This window comes from Prunus mume, linkage group LG6, assembly GCF_029339155.1.
Source record: "Prunus mume cultivar Tortuosa linkage group LG6, ASM2933915v1, whole genome shotgun sequence".
Taxonomy (NCBI): Eukaryota; Viridiplantae; Streptophyta; class Magnoliopsida; order Rosales; family Rosaceae; genus Prunus; species Prunus mume.
In genome coordinates, this window is record NC_142703.1 from 5,542,956 (window position 1) to 5,563,163 (window position 20,208).

At 39.8% G+C, this 20,208-nt stretch overlaps 3 protein-coding genes and 1 pseudogene across 6 annotated transcripts; 1 reads left to right on the plus strand and 3 right to left on the minus strand.

Annotated features, from left to right (window-relative positions):
- Window positions 1-1,020: 1,020 nt before the first annotated feature.
- LOC103336360 (putative phosphoribosylformylglycinamidine synthase, chloroplastic/mitochondrial) lies at window positions 1,021-6,977 on the minus strand. 2 transcript variants are annotated; one of them, XM_089053867.1, is made up of 5 exons: window positions 6,820-6,977; window positions 6,556-6,699; window positions 6,400-6,453; window positions 2,066-6,288; window positions 1,021-1,293 (listed from the first exon to the last, which is right to left on the minus strand). In XM_089053867.1, exons 3-4 carry the CDS (start codon window positions 6,442-6,444, stop codon window positions 2,095-2,097), a joined length of 4,239 nt encoding a protein of 1,412 aa, XP_088909993.1. In that variant the 5' UTR covers window positions 6,445-6,453; window positions 6,556-6,699; window positions 6,820-6,977; the 3' UTR covers window positions 1,021-1,293; window positions 2,066-2,094. The 2 variants fall into 2 exon arrangements, with proteins under 2 accessions (XP_088909993.1, XP_016650858.2); XM_016795372.2 differs by having other exon boundaries at window positions 1,021-1,458.
- A 1,746-nt stretch (window positions 6,978-8,723) lies between these two features.
- MFL1 (Mitochondrial substrate carrier family protein) lies at window positions 8,724-11,316 on the minus strand. 2 transcript variants are annotated; one of them, XR_016127718.1, is made up of 4 exons: window positions 9,992-11,316; window positions 9,592-9,770; window positions 9,284-9,334; window positions 8,724-9,170 (listed from the first exon to the last, which is right to left on the minus strand). XR_016127718.1 is itself a non-coding variant. In XM_008239401.3 (2 exons), exon 1 carries the CDS (start codon window positions 11,166-11,168, stop codon window positions 9,999-10,001), a length of 1,170 nt encoding a protein of 389 aa, XP_008237623.2. In that variant the 5' UTR covers window positions 11,169-11,316; the 3' UTR covers window positions 9,414-9,770; window positions 9,992-9,998. The 2 variants fall into 2 exon arrangements, 1 of the variants encoding a protein (XP_008237623.2); XM_008239401.3 differs by lacking the exons at window positions 8,724-9,170; window positions 9,284-9,334 and having other exon boundaries at window positions 9,414-9,770.
- Window positions 11,317-11,987: 671 nt separating this feature from the next.
- LOC103336397 (disease resistance protein Roq1-like) lies at window positions 11,988-17,134 on the plus strand (annotated as a pseudogene). The gene is made up of 8 exons (XR_016127717.1): window positions 11,988-12,141; window positions 12,295-12,513; window positions 13,174-13,697; window positions 13,836-14,951; window positions 15,033-15,308; window positions 15,405-15,614; window positions 15,710-15,812; window positions 15,948-17,134. The product of XR_016127717.1 is annotated as a disease resistance protein Roq1-like (transcript).
- Window positions 17,135-17,228: 94 nt separating this feature from the next.
- On the minus strand, window positions 17,229-19,970 carry LOC103336396 (cell division cycle 20.2, cofactor of APC complex-like). The gene is made up of 5 exons (XM_089053868.1): window positions 19,517-19,970; window positions 18,740-19,012; window positions 18,354-18,623; window positions 17,657-18,238; window positions 17,229-17,553 (listed from the first exon to the last, which is right to left on the minus strand). The coding sequence occupies exons 1-5, from the start codon at window positions 19,613-19,615 to the stop codon at window positions 17,398-17,400; spliced, it is 1,380 nt and encodes a 459-aa protein (XP_088909994.1). The 5' UTR covers window positions 19,616-19,970; the 3' UTR covers window positions 17,229-17,397.
- Between the last annotated feature and the right edge of the window lie 238 nt (window positions 19,971-20,208).

A 20,208-nucleotide genomic window follows, 5' to 3' on the forward strand; every position in this document is an offset into this window, starting at 1 on the left:
TTTATTTTTTAATAAAGCGATATTCTAAATTACTCAAATATATGGAGAGGGAAATTGAACTTAAGTGCATACTCTGACAATTTTGATTTTAAAACATATATGCACGCAACTGTATAGTTGCTTAAACCTCCAAAATCTCTCCATTTGATTTTAAGTCCTAACTTCTTACTTCTCCTCCTCTTCTTAAATTGGTTGGTTTTGATTTCTAAATACTCTAACAAGACTTTTTAAAGAGAACATCATATGGTACGATTTATGTAACTCATAATATACACGATTTTTGTCAACACGAGTCTCATTTTGAGCTAGCTTTTAATGAACTGTTTAAGAGGGATTAATTTCTGAGTTAGGCCATGTTTACTAGTTACAGTCTAGCAGTGGACTTGGCTAAAAAAATTAAGCACTATTACATGCAAATTGATGTTTTACATTCAGCTCCCCTTGCTAATAGAATTGCACCTGACATAACAAGTCAACTTTGCAAAATCAAAGAAATCCGAGTTGGGAGGCTCTTGTCCACTTTTGCTTACCCAATGTAGGGGCTTTTTCCTTCCAATTTGGGCTTGTTGCAAAAGGGTTTTTACGAGTACAGTTCTGATTGATTTTTTTTCCCCCAGAAAACTGGGTGACTAGACTCAGATATTTCTTGGAATTCCCTAACAGGAATTTCTTGTTTGTTTGCGAACATTTCCAAAATAAGAACAAATAATAACAAAGAATTGAGGGTATAAAGAACATTAGAGATCAAAAAATTTAGCACTATAAGGCAATGTCAGGAATTTGCAACATCTTATACACTGACACATTTTCACTCAAAATTCTAAACACGCTGTAATTTATCTTGAACCAAATAGCATCAATGAACAGCCTTTTAAAAATAAAAACTTTTCACTCAAAATTCTAAACACGAATTTATCTTGGATTAAGATTAGAATTATGATGGGTTAAGGTTCAATCCCTTTATATGTAACGAAAAGAATCATGTAACAAATTGATGTTTTTTCAATGCAAGTTAGGATATAAGTTGAAGCAAACTTGTAAATTCTGAAAGCAAACAAAATCGCAACAAATCCTCCCTATACTTACTATCATCTGAGATTCACAATGCTCAGAGAGTTTAACTGAGACTTGTGTACTTATATATTTAGAATAGACACTAACACAATTGCCAAACTCACTCTGCGTTTACTTCGGGTTACATCTCCATTCAGTACTGTCATAAGATGTTTTGATCCTCACTTCCTGCTGTTGCAGATGATGCAATAGATTCAGATCAGTCATCATCATCCTCATCTGTAGTACCACAATGATAAAGGGAACAAAATTCATGTTCATGTCAGTAACACAAATGTAAAGCGCCCTCATGCATACGAGAACACATGATGTGCTGGATGGTCAGGAAATGTCTGACTGCAGTAATTTGAATGCTTTCTGGCAGATGACAATTACAGAAAGAACCTGAAAATTCAGAACATTCTCTACTCAGATAACATAAAAGCTCGTTTAGTTTAGGACAGGCAATTAATATCAATAAGGCCAAGTGTTAACTTAGCAGCCAAGTCACCATTAACCCCAGGAGACACTATAATTCCCATTTGCATAATGATGCGGATTCGCCTATGTTATGGAATAGACCAGTGTAGCCAATTTAGTCAAATACTATCTGAACAATGGAATGGCCTTTCAATAGGAATGAATGTATTCAATTGCTGTACATTCCTTTAAAGCCAAACACCAGTCAAGAATATACTATATTAGTGATAATTTTTTTGGGTAAAAATATTAGTGATAATTGTCAAATAGCTTTTCATCTCTTAGAGACATGCCATCTTTATAGTGAACACTAAACACAGGTCCAGAAGCTACAAAACAGAGTGATCAAGGGTAAATTCAAAGGCAAATGGTAATCAGACATTCGTTCAACCAGTAAAGCTAGGCACAGTAAGTACGGATTCGTAATACAATAAATGCAGAGCTCCATGTAACCGAAAAAAATAAAACAGAACTCTCATGTAACAGAAAAATTAAAATAAAGCAGAACTCTCATGCACACTGAAATACTAACCATTCTTGTACGGAAAGAAACACTTTTTCTTAAGAACACCACTCTCTGGCATTCTGGAACATCCGCAACCATGGGCTAGGGCCTTTCTTGTCCACATCCCACTGCTGGGGATACCATGGGAATTGCCACATTAAGAAGCAACGCTCTGGATGAGGCATCATCGCAAGATGCCTCCCATCTGGAGAACAAATTGCCGCGACTCCCAAGGGAGAGCCATTGAGGTTGAAAGGGTAAAGTTCTGTCTCGTTACCATCATCATCACAATATCTTACTGGTGCCAACTTTGAGTGTAGCACACGATCAAGAACACCGTCATCAGGGAAATATGCTCTTCCCTCACCATGGGCAGCCCACACACCTAATGTACTGCCCTCCATTCCTCTAAACATTATAGCTGGCGAGTCCTTTATTGTCACACTGGTGAACCGGCATTCAAACCGTCCCGACTCATTGTGAATGAACCTGGGTTGTGAAGGGTCGCCACCACCACCTAACACTCCACCAACTTGAGGACCTGGAACCCACCCCAAAAGAGCCATAAGCTGACAGCCATTGCAAACACCAAGACTAAAAGTGTCTGGTCGCTTGTAAAACTCCTGAAATTGATTTAGAAGGGGCTGATTAAATCGAATGGAAGCAGACCAACCCTTTGCAGAATCGAGCACATCAGCGTAGCTAAAACCTCCAACAAACACAATTCCACAGAATTCATGCAGTGATATGGATCCATTAAGAAGGTCTGACATTGTAACATCCCATGGTTCAAAACCAGCAGCATAAAATGCTGCAGCCATTTCTCTGTCCCCATTGCTGCCTTCTTCTCGAATTACAGCCACTTTGGGTTTGCATGCAATGCTCATATACTTTTCATCTGTGAAAGAGGGAGTGAAAGACAATTCCCATGAAGGCTCATGCCTATCTTTCAACCCTTCTTTCTCTAGATCCACACAAGAAGCCAATCTTTGAAATTTTTCCAGCTGAAAACTAGTTTCCTCCCACAAGTCCCTCAGTGAAGAAGTACTCCCATTCAAATGTGTTACCCCATCGACCTTTAATTCTATTGAGGGTGTGGCACTAACTTGTCCAAGGATCTCAGCAGAAATACTTTCACTGCTTAGTTTTTCCATTACCAAATCCAAGTTTTCCCTGCTTACCTCGATAATCAGACCAAGTTCTTCAGCAAAAAGTGTTTGGAATAGGCCCTTCCCATGTGAAGTCAAGTCCAAGGTAATGCCACGATTCCCAGAAAATGCCATTTCAAGGGCACAGACCAATAGCCCACCATCACTAATATCATGACCAGCAGAGATCAATTGGTCAGCAAGAAGGACCTGAATTCCTTCAAAAACTCGCTTAAGATAACGAACATCCTCAATGTCAGGACATTCATTCCCAATTTGGTCAAAAACCTGAGCAAGAGCAGACCCACCTAACCTCCGCTTTCCCTTTGCCAAATCAATGTGAAGCAGCACGCCATCATCCCCGAGCTTTAAATCGGGGGTTACTGTTTTTGTTATGTCAGGACAAGTACAATATACACTCATTACAAGATTGCCAGGAGCCTTAATAACCTCACCTGCAACATGAGCTGCCATGGAAAGACTGTCCTTCCCGCCATCAATAGCAATGCCAAGTTCAATCATAGCATCTGATAGAGCTATAGCAGCATCATACATAGCTGCTCCTTCCCCATCAAGCTTGGCCGCATACATCCAATTTCCACTTGCTTTAACATCAGATAGAGAAGTGACCTTTGCCCAAACAAGATTTGTCAGTGCTTCTCCAACAGCCAATCTCGCCATTGCTTTTGGATCCAGCAAACCTTTAATTGGCTGCTCCCCAATGGCACATGCACCTCCAGTCAAGTCAGTAAAAGTCTGAGCGATTACAGCAACATCAGAAAGTGGAATTTGCAGGGGGCCAACAGTTTGCTGCTGTGCTACAAGACCTGTAACACACCTGTCTACTTTTGATGTCAAGAAGCGCTTTGAACAAACAGATGGAAGTCTCAACACCCTCTTAAGAGAATCCATCACTGTGACTCCAGGTGCAATATCAAGTGGCTCTCGTGCATCTGCCATCCGGTGGAATTCAAAACTTTTTTGTGGCATATCACCAAGTACTTTCTCAAGCTCCAAATCGACTGCAGGGGGAGGGGGAGGGAGTCCACTGGATTGACACTTCTGAATGGCTACGCTATCAATTAAAACAACACGCCCCTCACCATTTATTGTTCCAATTACAGCCATAGAAACCCTTTCTCTTTCACATATTGATTGCAAGAGGCTGCGGCTTTCAGGCTTCACCAAGATTGCATCTTGCTCCTGATATTCTGCGCCCCATATCTCCAAGACAGACATTGTGTGATCACCAACCACAATTGCCCGGATATCAATCTGGCCACCCTTTGGGTATATAATTTCCTTAACAACGTTGCAGTTTCCACCAGCTCCCTGATCATGAATGCTAATGATTGGGTTATCCTCCCCCATCTCTATGCAGGCACGAACCACACGATAAAGTTTTTGTGCCATCTCCGCATCTCCACGCTGTACAGCATTGAAATCAAGCTCCACATCATTTTGGCCACTAACCATGCTTGATGCAGCCCCACCCCCCATTCCAATCCGATAAGCAGGGCCTCCAATCTTTACAACCAACATTCCAATGTCAGGCTCTCCCTTTGATATATGGGTGTGATCAATCTGCCCAATGCCCCCACTAAACATGATTGGCTTCAACCATTCTCGTCTATCACCACTTGGGAGTCTCATTCCAAATGTCCTAGTGTAGCCCTGAATCAAGGGCTCACCAAATTTGTTTCCATAGTCCGATGCACCATTGCTAGCATCTATGAGTATCTGCAGAGGTGAAGCCAAATTTGATGGATATGTAAAAGATGGATCTTCCCAAGGTGCATAAGAGCCCTCCATATTGAGATTCCCAACACAATAACCAGCTGTAGATGCTACAACAAAAGACCCTCTTCCAGTTGCATGGGTATCCCTAATTCGACCCCCTGCACCTGTCTCTGCACCAGGGTAAGGGGCTACAGCACATGGGAAATTATGTGTCTCGGCAGTAAATAAAATATCAAGGTCCCGAGTAGCTATGTTCAATGGACATGTTGAACCTGGCTGAACTGGTCGCATTTGTTTCATCAGAAAGCCCTTGATTGCACTTGAGTTATCCTTGAACCCAATCACAGAATTGTTTGGGTTTGCCTGCAAAGTGCTCTTCACAATCTGCATTAGAGTTCTATCCATAGGTTGTCCATCTATAAGAATTTTACCAGTAAAAAACCAGTGTCTGCTATGCTCACTGTTGGATTGTGCAATATCAAACAGTTCAACTGTTGTTGGATTCCGCTTGATTTCGTCCCTGAATAGCCTAGTGTAGTATTGGAGATCTTGCTCATCAAATGCTAAACCCATTTCCTGATTTATCTCCTCCAATGCCTTCCGACCGCTCTCCATGACAGGTACATGATGAACTTTGTCCAAAACTACACTCGTTTCAAATGAAACAAGCTTCTGAGTATACACACACTCAGTCATCCGATCATGAACCATTGCAGCAAACTCACTAATTTGATGATCTTGTAGTGTTCCCTTACTGAACAACAAGTACCTCCTTGACCGTTCCAAACGAGCCACCTCTATCAATCCACATGCTCGACAAATTGAGACAGCATTGGAAGACCAGGCTGTTGTAAATGACAACCGAGGCCCAACCTCAACAATGACTGTATTCAGTCCTTCCTGCCTTTTCTTTTCAAGAAAGCTCTCAGTCCCCAAATTCTCGGGCTCAAAAGTCTCCTGAAGAAGCCACTTAAGAACCGGAAGCTTGTCACTAGAAAGCTGTGAATCGAGCCCAATGTTGAAACACTGCTCAGTTTTCAAACCAACTATCTGATTTGAAATTTTTGTCTGAACTGTCTTGAGAAGCTCAGATGAAGCACTCTCCTGCATAAGCAGGACCCGATAAAAATGAATAACTTCCGCAGCAGGCTTCTCAACCAAGCTTGATTGCTCATCTACCAAACTGCTCACACCACCAGAAACAACAGCTCTGGGCTTTTCTTGAGCACGACACCTCAATGAAACACCTCTCCTATTAGCAAAACCCAATTCTGAACTTCGACCTTGAACCGTGCCCCAAAGCACATGGCTTCTTCCTCTAAAAGAATTTCTATGCAAAAACAGGCTCTGCCTATTGGTACCCTGGAAAGAAAACCCCCAGGAAAAAAAAACAAGGTTACATTTCAATCAAGAATTTTTAATAAACTGCTACCATTTCTTAATAATCAAACTAGAGGCAATGAAGATAATTACTTGTAAGAATTCAGCAGCAGCCGTTATTTCCCGAACACCAGCCATCTCCTAAACCTTTAAGAAACCAAAACGAAGAAAGAAAAGAAAAAAACTCAAACAAATAGATTTCAGAAATTGTTTTCCGCTGAAACAAACAGAAGCACAGCAAAAACTCACCTTCAATTTGATTACTGAGCAGCCGGGTGTGGAAGTCGACAAATATTAGAAGGCGACAACACGGTGTACGTTATGGGTGTGTCTGCCAATTACTGGCCTGCCATAGTTGAGCCTTGAAGTAGGGTTTTGGGATGAAGTAAAACCCTGAAGAGAAGAACCCGCAGCAGAGAAAATATGAAAAACCCCAAAATCAAAATATAAAAAAAGATTGAAATTCGAAGAAGAGAATAAACGTTGAAAGAATTTGGGAAAGAAGTTGTTTACCTTGGTGATGAAATGGCGAGAGAGTCGGAGGAAACAGAAATGAAAAAGGGAAAAGAATTTGGGAAGATTGGGAAGAAGGTGGCGCGATGGAGACTGGAGTTGAGTGGTGAGTCAGAGAGAGAGAGACGCTGGATGGAAATTTTGGTAAAAGACGAGGCTGTGTTAATGAGACGGTGCGTTTTGGGTTGTACGATGGGTTTCTTACAATGATCTCTGTTTTTTTTTTTTAAGAAAGAAGAAAATAAAAAGGTAATAAAACATGTGTTTTTATGAATATCCTAGCAAAAAATGAAAATAAAAAATTTGCTTTTGTGAAAAACCTTTCTGGTTTAGAAAGTCTACAATCAACCACTGATGTTTTGCATACCTACTGTTTAAAGGGTGGGACATGCTACATTTACCTTTTAATACAAGTGATATTGGTGCAAGGAGGAATAAAACCTAGGACCTCGGATTCAAGGTAAATTCTCTAATCATTTTAGCTACAAGCTCTATACACGTACTACAATAATGAACTTCTAATATTGTTCCAAAATTTAATATAATAATACAAAATAATAAGGACTATTTTAAACAAGAAGCTGAAAGGAACTGATATAGCACCATAATTTATACAGTATGACAAGTGTACAGAAATAAGTTTGCACATATTGCACATAAAAACTTGGATAGGTTTTTAATGAGATTGAATCATGATGAGATTCCAAACATCAAACAGATTGATACATCATACATATTGGTGTAATTATGCAGATACAATGCAAAACAGTTCCCCGTCTTCTGTCCTTCAATAGTTTGAGGTACCAGACCACATCTGCAGCAAGATAAGCTTGACCATCAACATACATTTTTTTGTTGTTATTTGTATCTTCAGGTCCAGTACTTTTCAATTTCCAACACTATTCTTCAGAGGATCCTCCCAGAAAACACAACCCACCTGCTCACAAAGTTATCAGTTTCATATTCCAATGTAATTTCTGATAGCCCATCTTTAGTCCATTTTTTCCACCTTTCAAGTAAAAATGTTTCAAAATTATTATTATGGTGAGTATGATGATTTATCTGACCAAATTCGATCTTTCCAAAATTCAACAAGCCAATTCTCAAACTTAGAGTCAGACCGGTTTTTAAACAATACCGGACTAGAAGAGAAGAGCCAAGGAAGACGATGCGCATTTCAGAGTCCAGCCACAGACAGGCCAACTCCGGGGAAAATGGGTTGAGATATGAAACCAACCAAACAAAATACAAATGCAAAAACAAGAGACAAAACCAGCTAATAAAGTAAGATCATTGCCAATAGGGGTCTAGCATAGTGAAAAAGGGCATCACATGCAGTCGCATATCAGCAGTTTTAAGCTCGAACCCACATCCGCATGTGTGTGTGATAAAACACCCTCTCCTTATAATTTAGACTAAAGACTCACTATATTTACAGTCGGTACTTTTTCCTCTGTACAAATTTTTTTCAGAACCCCAACCCAAGCATGGCATTGGCAACGGAAACATTGTGGATGCCTACAGCAAAGCACCTATGCCGTTCAAATATGACTCATCAGTCTCCACCTTGCAAGCTGATCAGGAGCTTCACTTTCTTGAATTGCAAGGAGCCGACGGTCTGTCTTCTTTATATCTTCATGTCCCATAATAAAATTTAAAATCAACAAAAATGTATCTCAATTTCAGTATATCAAAAATGTAACATGGCCCGATTGGGTAATTGGAAAAATTGTGTCCGACTGCCATGTATTCAAAAATCTTCGAAAGTTCGTCGAGGCACCAACGCGAACAAGCAAACGAAATGGCTGCAAATCTTACAAATAATATAACTGAAATCGTGTATACTAACCTGCGATAAAACCTTATATTAAACAAAAATAATTTTGTGCTGGGAATTCTCATGGTTTATTATCATGGTTTACAATTTGCTTGGAACTTTGTCAGCAATTCCATTAAGATTGAAGCTAAAGTGAATCTGATTTTGTGGTCCAAATTAATAATGGCTGGTTAGTTTTCTGTCATTGGGCATTTGGGCCCAAATATACAAAATGATGTAAAAATCAGTAAACTTGAATGGAAATGGCTCCCCTTCCTTCCTACCATTCTAATTCCCATTGCAGGAAAATAAACATGCCATAACATAATCTACTTGCTTATTTGCATGTTTGCTGCAGCGAATGCACAAATATTTCTAATTCCGCTGTGTGCGGCTGTGGAGCATTAAATTTGGCAATGGAATCTCCAATTTGCATCTACATACATGTAAGCATCACAGTAATCACAATGGCTCTTTGTCATTTATCATCTCTTCACTAAGAACTGACAGAGAAAAGTTCATTTGTATATCCACGCTGAGACACCAGGAACCAAAAAAGTTATGTTGACAAGTGTCAATTCTCATGCTGCAGTGAGTTTTGGGGTAGGATGAAGAGCAATGCTCATACTAACAGTAAAGATTTCATACCAGATTGTCCTGGGGCCTTTGACTTATGCCTTCAAGGCAACAATTTGCGGTCTAACAGTGAACAAAGTTAGTAGTACAATAAACCAATCAAAAACACCCAAGCTTCCATTGCAGCAAGAAGCATTCAGAATAAAGTCCTACAAAACTTTATAGCTCCTTTGTATTATGACTTGCATCAGAAATTCAAGATACAGACCCATCATCCAGAATCAGGCCACTAAAAGTTTTTCGTGCCTTAAGTATACGGTTTAGAAAGCAAAAGACAGTTAATTTTACCTCAATTTTCACTGTGGATGGTTAAATTGTACCTTGGAATGCTATGTTAAACACAATTAGGTAACTCAGTTCTCCATTTTCCCTCCAATAAGGTGCTTCTTATTGATTGTGCCTTCAATCCTACAGCATGATAATCATTTTCCCTCTCTTTCTTGCTAGGAAAAAAACATGGAGTTGTAGCAACACAGATACTACTTTATGGGACAGAAACCTGCATCTCATGAATATACAAAGTAATTTAAGTAAGCATATTACTAGGCATTAACTTTATTATTCTGGGAAAGAAGGAACATATTACATTATAAGGTATTGAAATTTGAAATGGTTTCTACTCAGTCTTCTTTTCATTACTCTTAGGCAATTAATTATACCAACAAAAAATTGCAACACAAATTGAAAAAAGTGAGATTAAGAGAAGAACCAAAATTAAACCATGAAATTAAGTGGAGGAAGCAACACCAACATCAACAGCCAATTCTTGCATTTGCAGCTCCTTCCTCTTAATATACTGATTCAAAATGGCAAGCCTGGCAGTCTCGAACGCAAAGTAACCCAAAGCAGAAAAGCAAGCGCTGTGAAGAACTCTGGGCCCAACTCCTCTCGTCAAACCCACCCACCCTTCCTCCATTAAAATCTGCTTCACCGTCCCCGAAACCCCACTCTTTGCAGCACCAGTCATCAGCCTCGTCTTTACCACATCAAGCGGAGTCGTAATGGAGGCCGATATTGCACCGGCCAATGCCCCACAGATCACGCTCTGTAGCGGCTCCAAATGGGTTTGCTTCGTCTTGCTCAGAACCGCAGATTTCAAATACTCGAACGAAGAATAGCTCAAGACACCCGCAGGCAAGTTCCTCAGTAATGTCGCAGAGTACCCTGCGTACAGACCCAAGACGCCGTCATTTTCCAGGATCTTCAACAGCACCTGCCACGACCTCCCTTTGGCCCCGGCTTGCATTCTCTGCGTGATGAGCTCCTTCGGGACCATAATTGCGGAAGATACAATATTGCCCATGGCTCCGGCCGTGGGAGGGATAAGAACGGGAGGGTAGTTGGGTAATTTGGAGAGCACCGACTTACCCAGCTCGCAGGTGCCGAAGTAGATGGCGGAGGAGCCGGTGGAGCCGACGATGACGGCGGATATGCCGCTGTAAAATCCCGAGATGCCCTTGGTCTGGAAGGTCTTGAGGACTGCGTCGAAGGCGTTTGCGTAAATGTCTGAGGCGCCTTTGGTCTGGAGCTTCGTCTTGATGGTGTCCAGAGGGTGGAGGCAGAAGTAGGTGAAGGCTCCGGCGATTCCTCCGCCGCCTGCGCCGATGAGGGCGCGCTCGAACACCGTGAGGTTCTTCAGTAAAATCTGGGTCTTGGGCCGGGTCTTGGGTCGGGAATTGGAAAACCAATTTGGGGCGGGGGAGGTGGTTGTGGAGGTGGTGGAGGCAAAGAATGGGATGTGGTTTTGGGTTGGGGTGAGGGTAGATTGGGAATTTGGGGTGATGAAATGGGTGAAGAGGCTATGGAAGTCATTGGAGGTTTGGGAATGGAGGTGGTGGTGGTAATGGTTTTGATTGGGTGAGGGGAGGCCTAGAGAAGCTGAGAGTCTGTTATCCATGGCTGGCTCACTCAATTTTCTCTCTCCGGAGGTGAGCTTTATTCCCTATTCAGAATTTCAGATGAGAGAGCGAGCGCCATGGAAAATGAGAGTAGGAGGATGTCGGTTTGGCTGAACAAACAGAGTAGGTAGCATGTGGGAAATTGGAAGTGGGGTGTATTTTGGGCTAAAGACATTTATCACATTTTCTTACTGGATTTTTTATTATGGTGAATGTATGGGCCATTACTCATCAAAATTTATGGGCCTCTTTCTGTTTGTTAGGTCAAATTCTTATATTTTTCTGTTTGTTGGGCCTGCCAAACGCTTTTTCTTTTTAATACAAGCGATAATCTAAACTATAGGGGGATGAGATTTCTCATACACAATCAAGATGTCATGGAGTTCGAACTTGAAATCTCTTATTTGCAAGTCAATTCCCTTTTATCCACTGGCTAAAACCCATTGGCCTTTCAAAACTCTTACATTTTTAAGTTTTTCATAATATGTTCATTTCTATTTATTTGCACATCCGTTGCGGGCACTTCTCCATGATGGTAAAATACGGAATGCGCACTCACTAGAGGCTACGTTGTACTGACACGTTGCCTAGCTGTCGTGTCAGAGTGTCGGACACTCCTCGAATACGCCTGGACACGCGTGTCCACCAGTCAAAGCCGTGTCCATGGTCAAGACATGGGTCAACTCATAGTCAAGACACTGCTTGAAAAAAAAATTAGGGAAAGGGAGAGGGAGAGAAGAAGAAGAAGAAGAAGAAGGAAAAATGAGAGAGAGAGAGAGAGAGAGAGAGAGAGAAGAAGAAAGAAAAGAGGAAGAGAGGAAGAAGATGGAAAAGGAAAAAGAATAAAGAAAGAGAAAGATAGAAAAAGAGGAAAAAGAAAAAGAATAAAGAAAGAGAAAGAGAGAGGAAAAGGGAGAGAAGAAGAGAAAGGGGGTTCGGATGCGTTTTTGTCAAATGCACTGCCCAACAAAAGTAATGTTTCTTATTTTATTGAGCATGCATTTTTTTTAATTATATATATTATTATTATTTTAATTACTGTGTTCTAACCGTGCCCATCTCCTACTTTTTTCATGTCACTTTCCGTGTCACTCTGTCCTCACCTAATCTTCACTTTCTGCGTAGCTCAAGAGTAATCTCACTTGAGCTTCCTCTCCAAGAGCTGCTATCTCGCAGAAATAGTAGAACACACACCACCATGAAACCCAAGGTCTCAAGCTGTAACATCCTCTCGCCGTCCTAGCTTGTTGTTTGCTGCACGGTTCTGTCGGAAGGATATCGTTGGACCGCTACCCTTTAATTATTTTTAGTTTGGTAAGGCTCCTCAGTAAGTTCATTATTTCGGTAAGGCTTCTTCACTTCCTTGTTCTCTTTTTTCTTTGGACTCTCTTTTGTATATAGGGAGTACAATAGCAGCGATTATCTTTTGTATCCCATTGAAACTTGTATTGGAGTATGGGTAGATTGATTGGTTGCCTTTGTGGCTATTATAATCAAGTCTTTCGGCTTTTATCAATGATATATCTATGGCTTTTTATCACAAAATGGTCCATGAGGTTGTTTTTTTGTGACGTAGCACATGTGTTGAGCACGAAAAATCTCTATATCATTGGATGCGTGAGCTCCACACATGTGCCACGTCATCAATTTAACAAAAAATTTGACTGAAGCTAACGGCAATGACCATTTTGATATATGGAGGCTAACCTGAAGGACCATTAGTGTTACAAAAAAATATTTGGGACGAAATGTGATAATTTCACAAACTTCATGGACCATTTGTGATAAAAAGCCTATATCTATAGTCTGGCAAAAAAATTGCAATTTGCACACAAAAAAATTGCCATACGTATGTTGTATAAATGTTCTTCTATTGGCAGTTACGTATGATAATTCTGTTTTCATTATCAAAGCCATTTATCTTATCATCTTGTTTGTATCTCAAGTGTTTAGAGGTTAGATTTGGAAAATTGCAATTTAACTATAGGCATTTATCCTTTGCAGCGAATTTCTTGGAACCAACCATCCACGTACCAAGTGATGGCGTTGCCATCTTTTCCTTCAACTGAATCAGCTACTCAATGGAAGTATGATGTGTTTTTGAGTTTTAGAGGTGAAGACACCCGCAATGGTTTTACATCCCATTTATACCATGAGTTGCAGTGGCGATCAATTAAAACATTCAAGGACGACTCAAAGCTTGAAAAAGGCACCACTATTTCTCAAGAACTCTCGACAGCAATCGAACAATCAAGGTTTGCCATCATCATTCTCTCGCCAAACTATGCTTCTTCCTCATGGTGCTTGGATGAACTTACAAAAATTCTTGAATGCATGAAAGCAAGAGACACAATTCTCCCCATTTTTTATCATGTGGATCCCTCTCATGTTCGAAATCAAACGGGGACTTTCTTGGAAGCCTTCATTAAGCATGAAGAAAAGCTTAGGGAAGACATAGAAAAAGTTAAACAATGGAGGGCTGCTTTAACAAATGTGGCTAATCGCACTAGGTGGGATTCCAAGGATAAGTAAGCATTAATGAACAACTGGCTCATGTCTTTACAACACCAATAAATGTGTATGTTTCTTTTCAGGTCTGGCTTTTGATCCAACTAAATTTTATACTTATGACTGATGTTATTCATCTGATCATATCTTCTTTGTAGGTGTGAAAGTGAACTTATTAAAGATGTTCTCAAACACGTATGGAATAAACTGCAACCTTCATTCACCTTGTCATTAGGTTCCATAGAAAAGTTAGTTGGAACCGATTCTACACTGCTAGAACTTCGTTTGCTTTTAGATCTTGAGGCAAATGATGTTCGCTATATAGGGATTTGTGGGATGGGTGGGATGGGCAAGACAACCATTTCTAGGCTAGTTTATGAGAGAATTTCCCACACTTTTGAAGTTAGCAACTTTCTTGCAGACGTCAGAAAGTATGGTCAAAATGGTTTAGTCCAGTTACAAAAACAACTTCTGTCCCATATATTGAAGAAACAAAACATAAAAATTTGGGATGTTTATAGTGGAAGCACTATGATAAAGAACTGTTTCTGTGACAAAAAGGTTCTTCTCATTCTTGATGATGTGGATCAATTAAATCAACTGGAAATGTTGGTCGGAAAGAAAGAGTGGTTTGGAACAGGGAGCAGAATCATCGTTACAACTAGAGATGAACGAGTGCTACTTGAACATGGTATAGAGAAATCATACAAGGTCAAGGGATTAAATAACAATAAAGCTCTTCAACTATTTAGTTGGAACGCCTTCAAGAAATATAGACCTGAAAAACAATATCTGGAACTGTCTAAGTGTTTCATTCAATATTCCAGGGGCCTTCCATTGGCTCTTAAAACTTTGGGGTCTTACTTATATAAAAGAAGTCTCGATGAATGGAGTAGTGCCTTGGATAAACTAGAGAAAGTTCCTAATGTAACGATTTTCCACACTCTCAAAATAAGTTACGATGGACTTGATGAGATGGAGAAGAGAATGTTTCTTGATGTTGCATGTTTCCATAAGGGAAAGGAAAAGGGACAAGTAATTGAAATGCTAGACAGTCGTGGCTTCTGTGGAAGTATTGGGATACAAGTTCTTCATGAGAAATCTATCTTAACTATTGAGTATGGAAATGGTTTTGAACCGACAAAGTGCAAATGCATGATTTGATGCAAGAAATGGCATGGGAAATTGTTCGTCAAGAATCTTATGATGACATCGGTCAACGAAGTCGGTTATGGCTTCGCAACGACATTCTTCATGTACTCGCGAATAATACAGTAAGAAGTTTTGTAGTTTCTTCTTAACACAGTATAAAACTTGATTATGGAATTCACTAGTCCTTTGTTCTTATGTATTAGGGAACAGAAGCAATTGAAGCCATGGTCTTATGCTTGCCTAAAGTAGAAGAGGTACACTGGAATCCTGAAGCCTTCTCTAAGATGAGCAAACTAAAGGTGCTCCAATTTGATAATTTGATCATTTCTCCAGGCCCCAAAACTCTCCCTAATTCCATAAGAATTTTGGAATGGAGATGCTATCCTTCCAAATTTCTCCCACCAAGTTTCCAACCGGAATTTCTTACTAAACTTAGCTTGCCTCATAGCGAAATTGTTCAGCTTTGGAATGGAGTAAAGGTAAGATATAAAACACGTGTCATCTTACAAATTATCATGTTAGTTATTTTTGAATAAAAAGCTAATTACTCTACCATTTTGTCATGTATTGTGCAGTACATAGGTAACTTGAAATCTTTAGATCTTTCTTTCTCAAGAAACCCCATCAGGACCCCAGATTTCACGGGTACTCCAAATCTTGAAACCTTTAACGTTATGGGTTGTACGAATTTAGTTGAGATTCACCCATCCATTTCAGTTCTCAAAAGGCTTAAAACTTTGAATTTGGGACATTGTGGAAGAGTAGAGAGTTTCCCAAGTCATGAGGTAGTAACAAAATCTCTTCATCAATTTTTCCACCTTGCTTATGAAATATCTCAAAATCTTTCTCATCATTTTATGGATCACCTCAACCATTGCAGATGCCAGGCGGAAAAAAGAAAAAACCATTGCAGGTTCTTCGTTTCGGCATATGCTGGAGAAAGAGTCCTGAACCTTGGGGTGTGGTGTTGCCTTCTCTAGATGGTTTGTGCTGTTTGGAGAGATTAGATCTAAGTGATTGTAATCTTTATGAAGGAGCGATCCCCGATGGTATTAGCTGTTTGTTCTCTCTACGATATTTAAATCTTAGTGGTAACAATTTTGTTATCCTTCCTTCAGGCATTACTCGGCTTTGTAATCTTAGGTTTCTTAACCTGAAGAGGTGTGAAAGGCTTCAAGAATTGCCAGATCTTCCATCAAACAGATGGTTATGCATAAATGCAGACGACTGTACTTGCTTAAAAGTAGTACCAGTTGCATCAGAGTTAAGCACATATCTCACTCTACTGAGTAGGTTCAGTTCTATCAATTGCTTTGGCTTGGTTGACAATGTAGGCGGCATTAATATACTAGTTTCAATTCTAAGGCGATTCCTTGAGGCACTCTATCTAAGGCAATTTCTTGAGGCACGCATCTCTCTCTCTATTTTATACACACTTTATACACACACACACATATATATATATATAATAATTGTTCTTCATATACGGTACTGTACAGGTACCGGGATTTCAATTCAAACTAGACATTGTAACTCCTGGAAATGTGATTCCTAAATGGTTCAATTATCAAAGAGTGGGAGATTCGATAATGCTGAAGGTACCTTCGCATTTAAAAGGCAAGAACAGGTTGGGAATTGTGTTATGTGCTGTTTTTGCAGATGAGCAAAATGCCCTACTTGATGAATTCAATTCTTTCACAATTCTATGTTCGTCCTCCGCATTTGGCTCTGTTTATGGGCCTATTTTTGAAGTAGGCCATCTCGTGTCAGATCACATTTGGGTATCTTATGCTCCTCTTTCCCATTGGTATTATAGGAGACCAATTTTGATTGATTTCGAAGCATGTTATTGTGGTTCACAGAGGAAAGGCATGGGACCAAGGTTCAGGAGGATCAAGAAATGCGGGGCCTTTTTGGTGAACCATGACATTGACTCTCACAAATCATCAGAAGGTGCACCTGCACCAGGTGCCATCCTCAAGAGAACACATGAACATGACGAAAGATTGCCCCGCAAAAGATCCAGGGAAGACTAATCATCTTGTGCTTGCTCTGCTCTTCTCCAGGGAAGATTCACATTTGTAGCACCTCATCAAATCAAATGTATTGTTTTCCTGTTTCCATTCATTTAGCCATAAGTCAACTTTATTTGGTTCAAACTTCAAACCCATAGTGTGGGATATACATGCAGCCGATAAAAGTAAGGCTTCGGAATATACTTGATTTGATTGATGATACCTTGTGTAAAACCACTATGTGGCTTGGAGGAAGACGACCTTACACCAGTTGTTTCTTTTTCCTGCTATTTCATCTTGGAGACTGTTTCAGTACTTAGAATGTTGTCTCAATCCTAGTTGCCAATCCACATATCAGAGAGTTGAAAATGCACACTAATTTGGTTTGCTCTCTAAATCGTAAAGCCTCAACACTTGCTCTTTTATTGCATTTGAATATGCCGTCCAACAGCACGATAGGTGAGAGATGCTGGCAAGACAAATCCTAGCTTCATTGAGGCCATTGATTTCAAGGATTTCTTGATATAAATTACTAAATAATTACAAGCACTTCCTATTTTCTAGCAGTGTTTATACAAGGGAATTGTAGAAAGAATATGGATTGATATTGTCGTATGTGCATTGCACATATTTGAGACTTTTGCTGAGTATTCCAAAATCTCAGCGTTTCATCACCAGCTGCCGATGCTACGGTGCAACCATCTGGGCTCTGTCGATAATTTAAATCATAATAGGATTTACTTTTTTTGTCTAACAGAGAACATGATTTATAACAAATTCATTTACAAAGTTGTTCATAGCTAATTCATTACCTGAGCCATATAAAGAACTCTAGAACTATGACCAGTGAGTTCTGCAACTTTAGCCATTGATGGGTATTTCCAAAGAGTAAGCTGATTCTGAGTAAACCCATGTGAGCTAAGCAGTTCTCGTTCATTCTTGTTCCACAGCAAAGCACAAATCTGAGAGCCAGTGTCAACCGAATTCAGGCATGCACCCGTGTGAGTGTTCCAGAACTTTATGCACCGATCACCCCTGCCTCCACCAGAAGCCAGCAAGTTGCCCTGGAAAGGACACCAAGCAAGGGCTTTTACAGCAGCTGTATGGTCTTCAAGCCTGTGAAGCCACTGTGTTGGTGAATTTGAAGATGCCACTGATTTGTCCCATATATGGAGTAGGTTATCATTTCCTCCACTTGCTAATTGTTGGCCTGAGGCCGACCATTTAAGCCCACAAACCTCTTGTTCATGTCCTCGGTACGTCTCGACAATATGCGATCTAATTCTTACATCATTATTAACTATACAACCATCCATTCCTCCAGTTGTGAGAATGTGGTTGTTCCATGCCAAAGAGCCTACTCGGGATTGGTGGCAACCTCTCAAGGTTCTCAGCTAAGGAAAGAAATATCACAACAAATCATGAATATTACGAAAATTGGGGACCAGATAACATAGAATAGAAAGGGAGGAAAATGAAAAGTACAAGGATTAATGACAAGAAACCAACCTGCCGATTTGCAGTTGAATCCCATAGCTGTACTTCGGAATTGTCCAGTCCAATGGCAATGTGGCGTCCATCAGGAGCCCAATTTACACTGGTAACAGGTCCGCTTTCATCCTCAAATGTGACCAGTTCTGAAGTAGAACCACTAGTAGCATCCCACAAATAAACTGTGGTTGCAAGCGCGATTGCAAGAACATTAGAGCTTCCCCAATCCAACAAATTCAGGTAGTAATCATCAACAAGGTCAAGAGCATCCAGTGTTCTATATGAAGTCTGCATATATCATCAAATCCAAAGCAGTTAGTTAAAACACAACAACTTTGAAATAACAAGTTAAGTGGAAGCAAATATTAATTCTTCCATGAGATCAAAATCAAATGCATACGCACTTGAGGAATGTGTCTCCGCAGCTTTGCCGGTTTATCCTGTGGTAAAGAAGAGAACTCGCGCGGGAAGAGCTCTACAGGGGCAGGAGGCTTGTTCTTGAAAGCAAGTATTCGAGTCTGATTCATGTTCATTGCTTCTGCCAACTGCTTCCGATAGGCATCTTTGGATGGGGAAGAGACCATAGCTACGTTTTCCTTACCTTTCCTACCTTCAGTAAGCATGTAGTGCGCATAATCAAAATCCATTGCAGACCTATTTGGTATGAACCTGCCCAACTGGTAGTCACATGATACAAGCACATCAGAATATCAGTCACTACAGAATACAAATCCCTTTTTAATCAAATTTCGAATCACTTTTCAAATTTAATTTATTATCAGATTAGAGCTAAAAATAGATGAACACATACATACAGATCAAAGGGTAACAAGATTAAGAAATGAAATTCAATTTAACATCAAATCATAGATGAACCCAAAACCCTATACATACATTACGTTTACAAGGATAACAAGATTAAGAAATGAAAGTCCAAAGATTAACAAAAATCCAATTCAGAGTCAAACAGAAGCCCTAATTTCATTAATCAAATTCAATTTAACATCAGATCACAAAATAGATGAACCCTAAACCCTAAACATACAATACAAACTACAAGGGTAACAAGATTCAGAAATGAAAACCAATCAATAACGAAAGTCCAATTTTTCAGCAATCAAATAGATTGAACCCTAATAAAGATCAACTTGGTAAAAAAAGGAAGAAAAAAAAAAACTTACATTTTCCCGAGAATTCCTTTTCTGAAGAAACTGTTCTTGAAGAGGGCACCGAGACCCTGACTTCAAGTTAGATGAAGAACTCATTGATCCTGCATCCATTTGGTTTAATACCACAACAGAATATATGTATGTGTATATATCAATGAAAAATGAAAACAATAAGAAAGAAGAAACAGAGAAAGAAATATCAAAATCCTGCAAATGGATTGATCAGTGTGCAAAACCAAAACCTGCAAAAGAGAGTTAGATTCAAGAAACACACAACCAAGTTATACGCAAAGAAAGAAAATTGGTCTCCGAGCGTTGTAAAGAGTTGTGTAATCAGAGAGAGAGACTGTGAGTGGGTATAATCAAGTTGAATTTGTGGGTTTATATAATGATGAGATGAAAATGGGATGATTAATGATTTTCAGAATGAATATTTCGGATTTGGGAAGACCTCGAACGGCTATATTTACAAGATTAGAGATAGAGCCGTCGTCATTTTATGTGACAAAAAGGCCCCTCCATTGGTTCCGTTTTGGGTAGGTGTAATTGGACATGGGAATTGGGCTATCTATTGGGCCTATATTGGTGATGTTCAGGCCCTTTCTTTTTGGGGCCCAAGTTCTAAATTACAACATGATTTTTCTTTGTTTGAAATTAATACATGATTAGAAACATGTAACTTACCCTAAAATTTCAATGAGAAA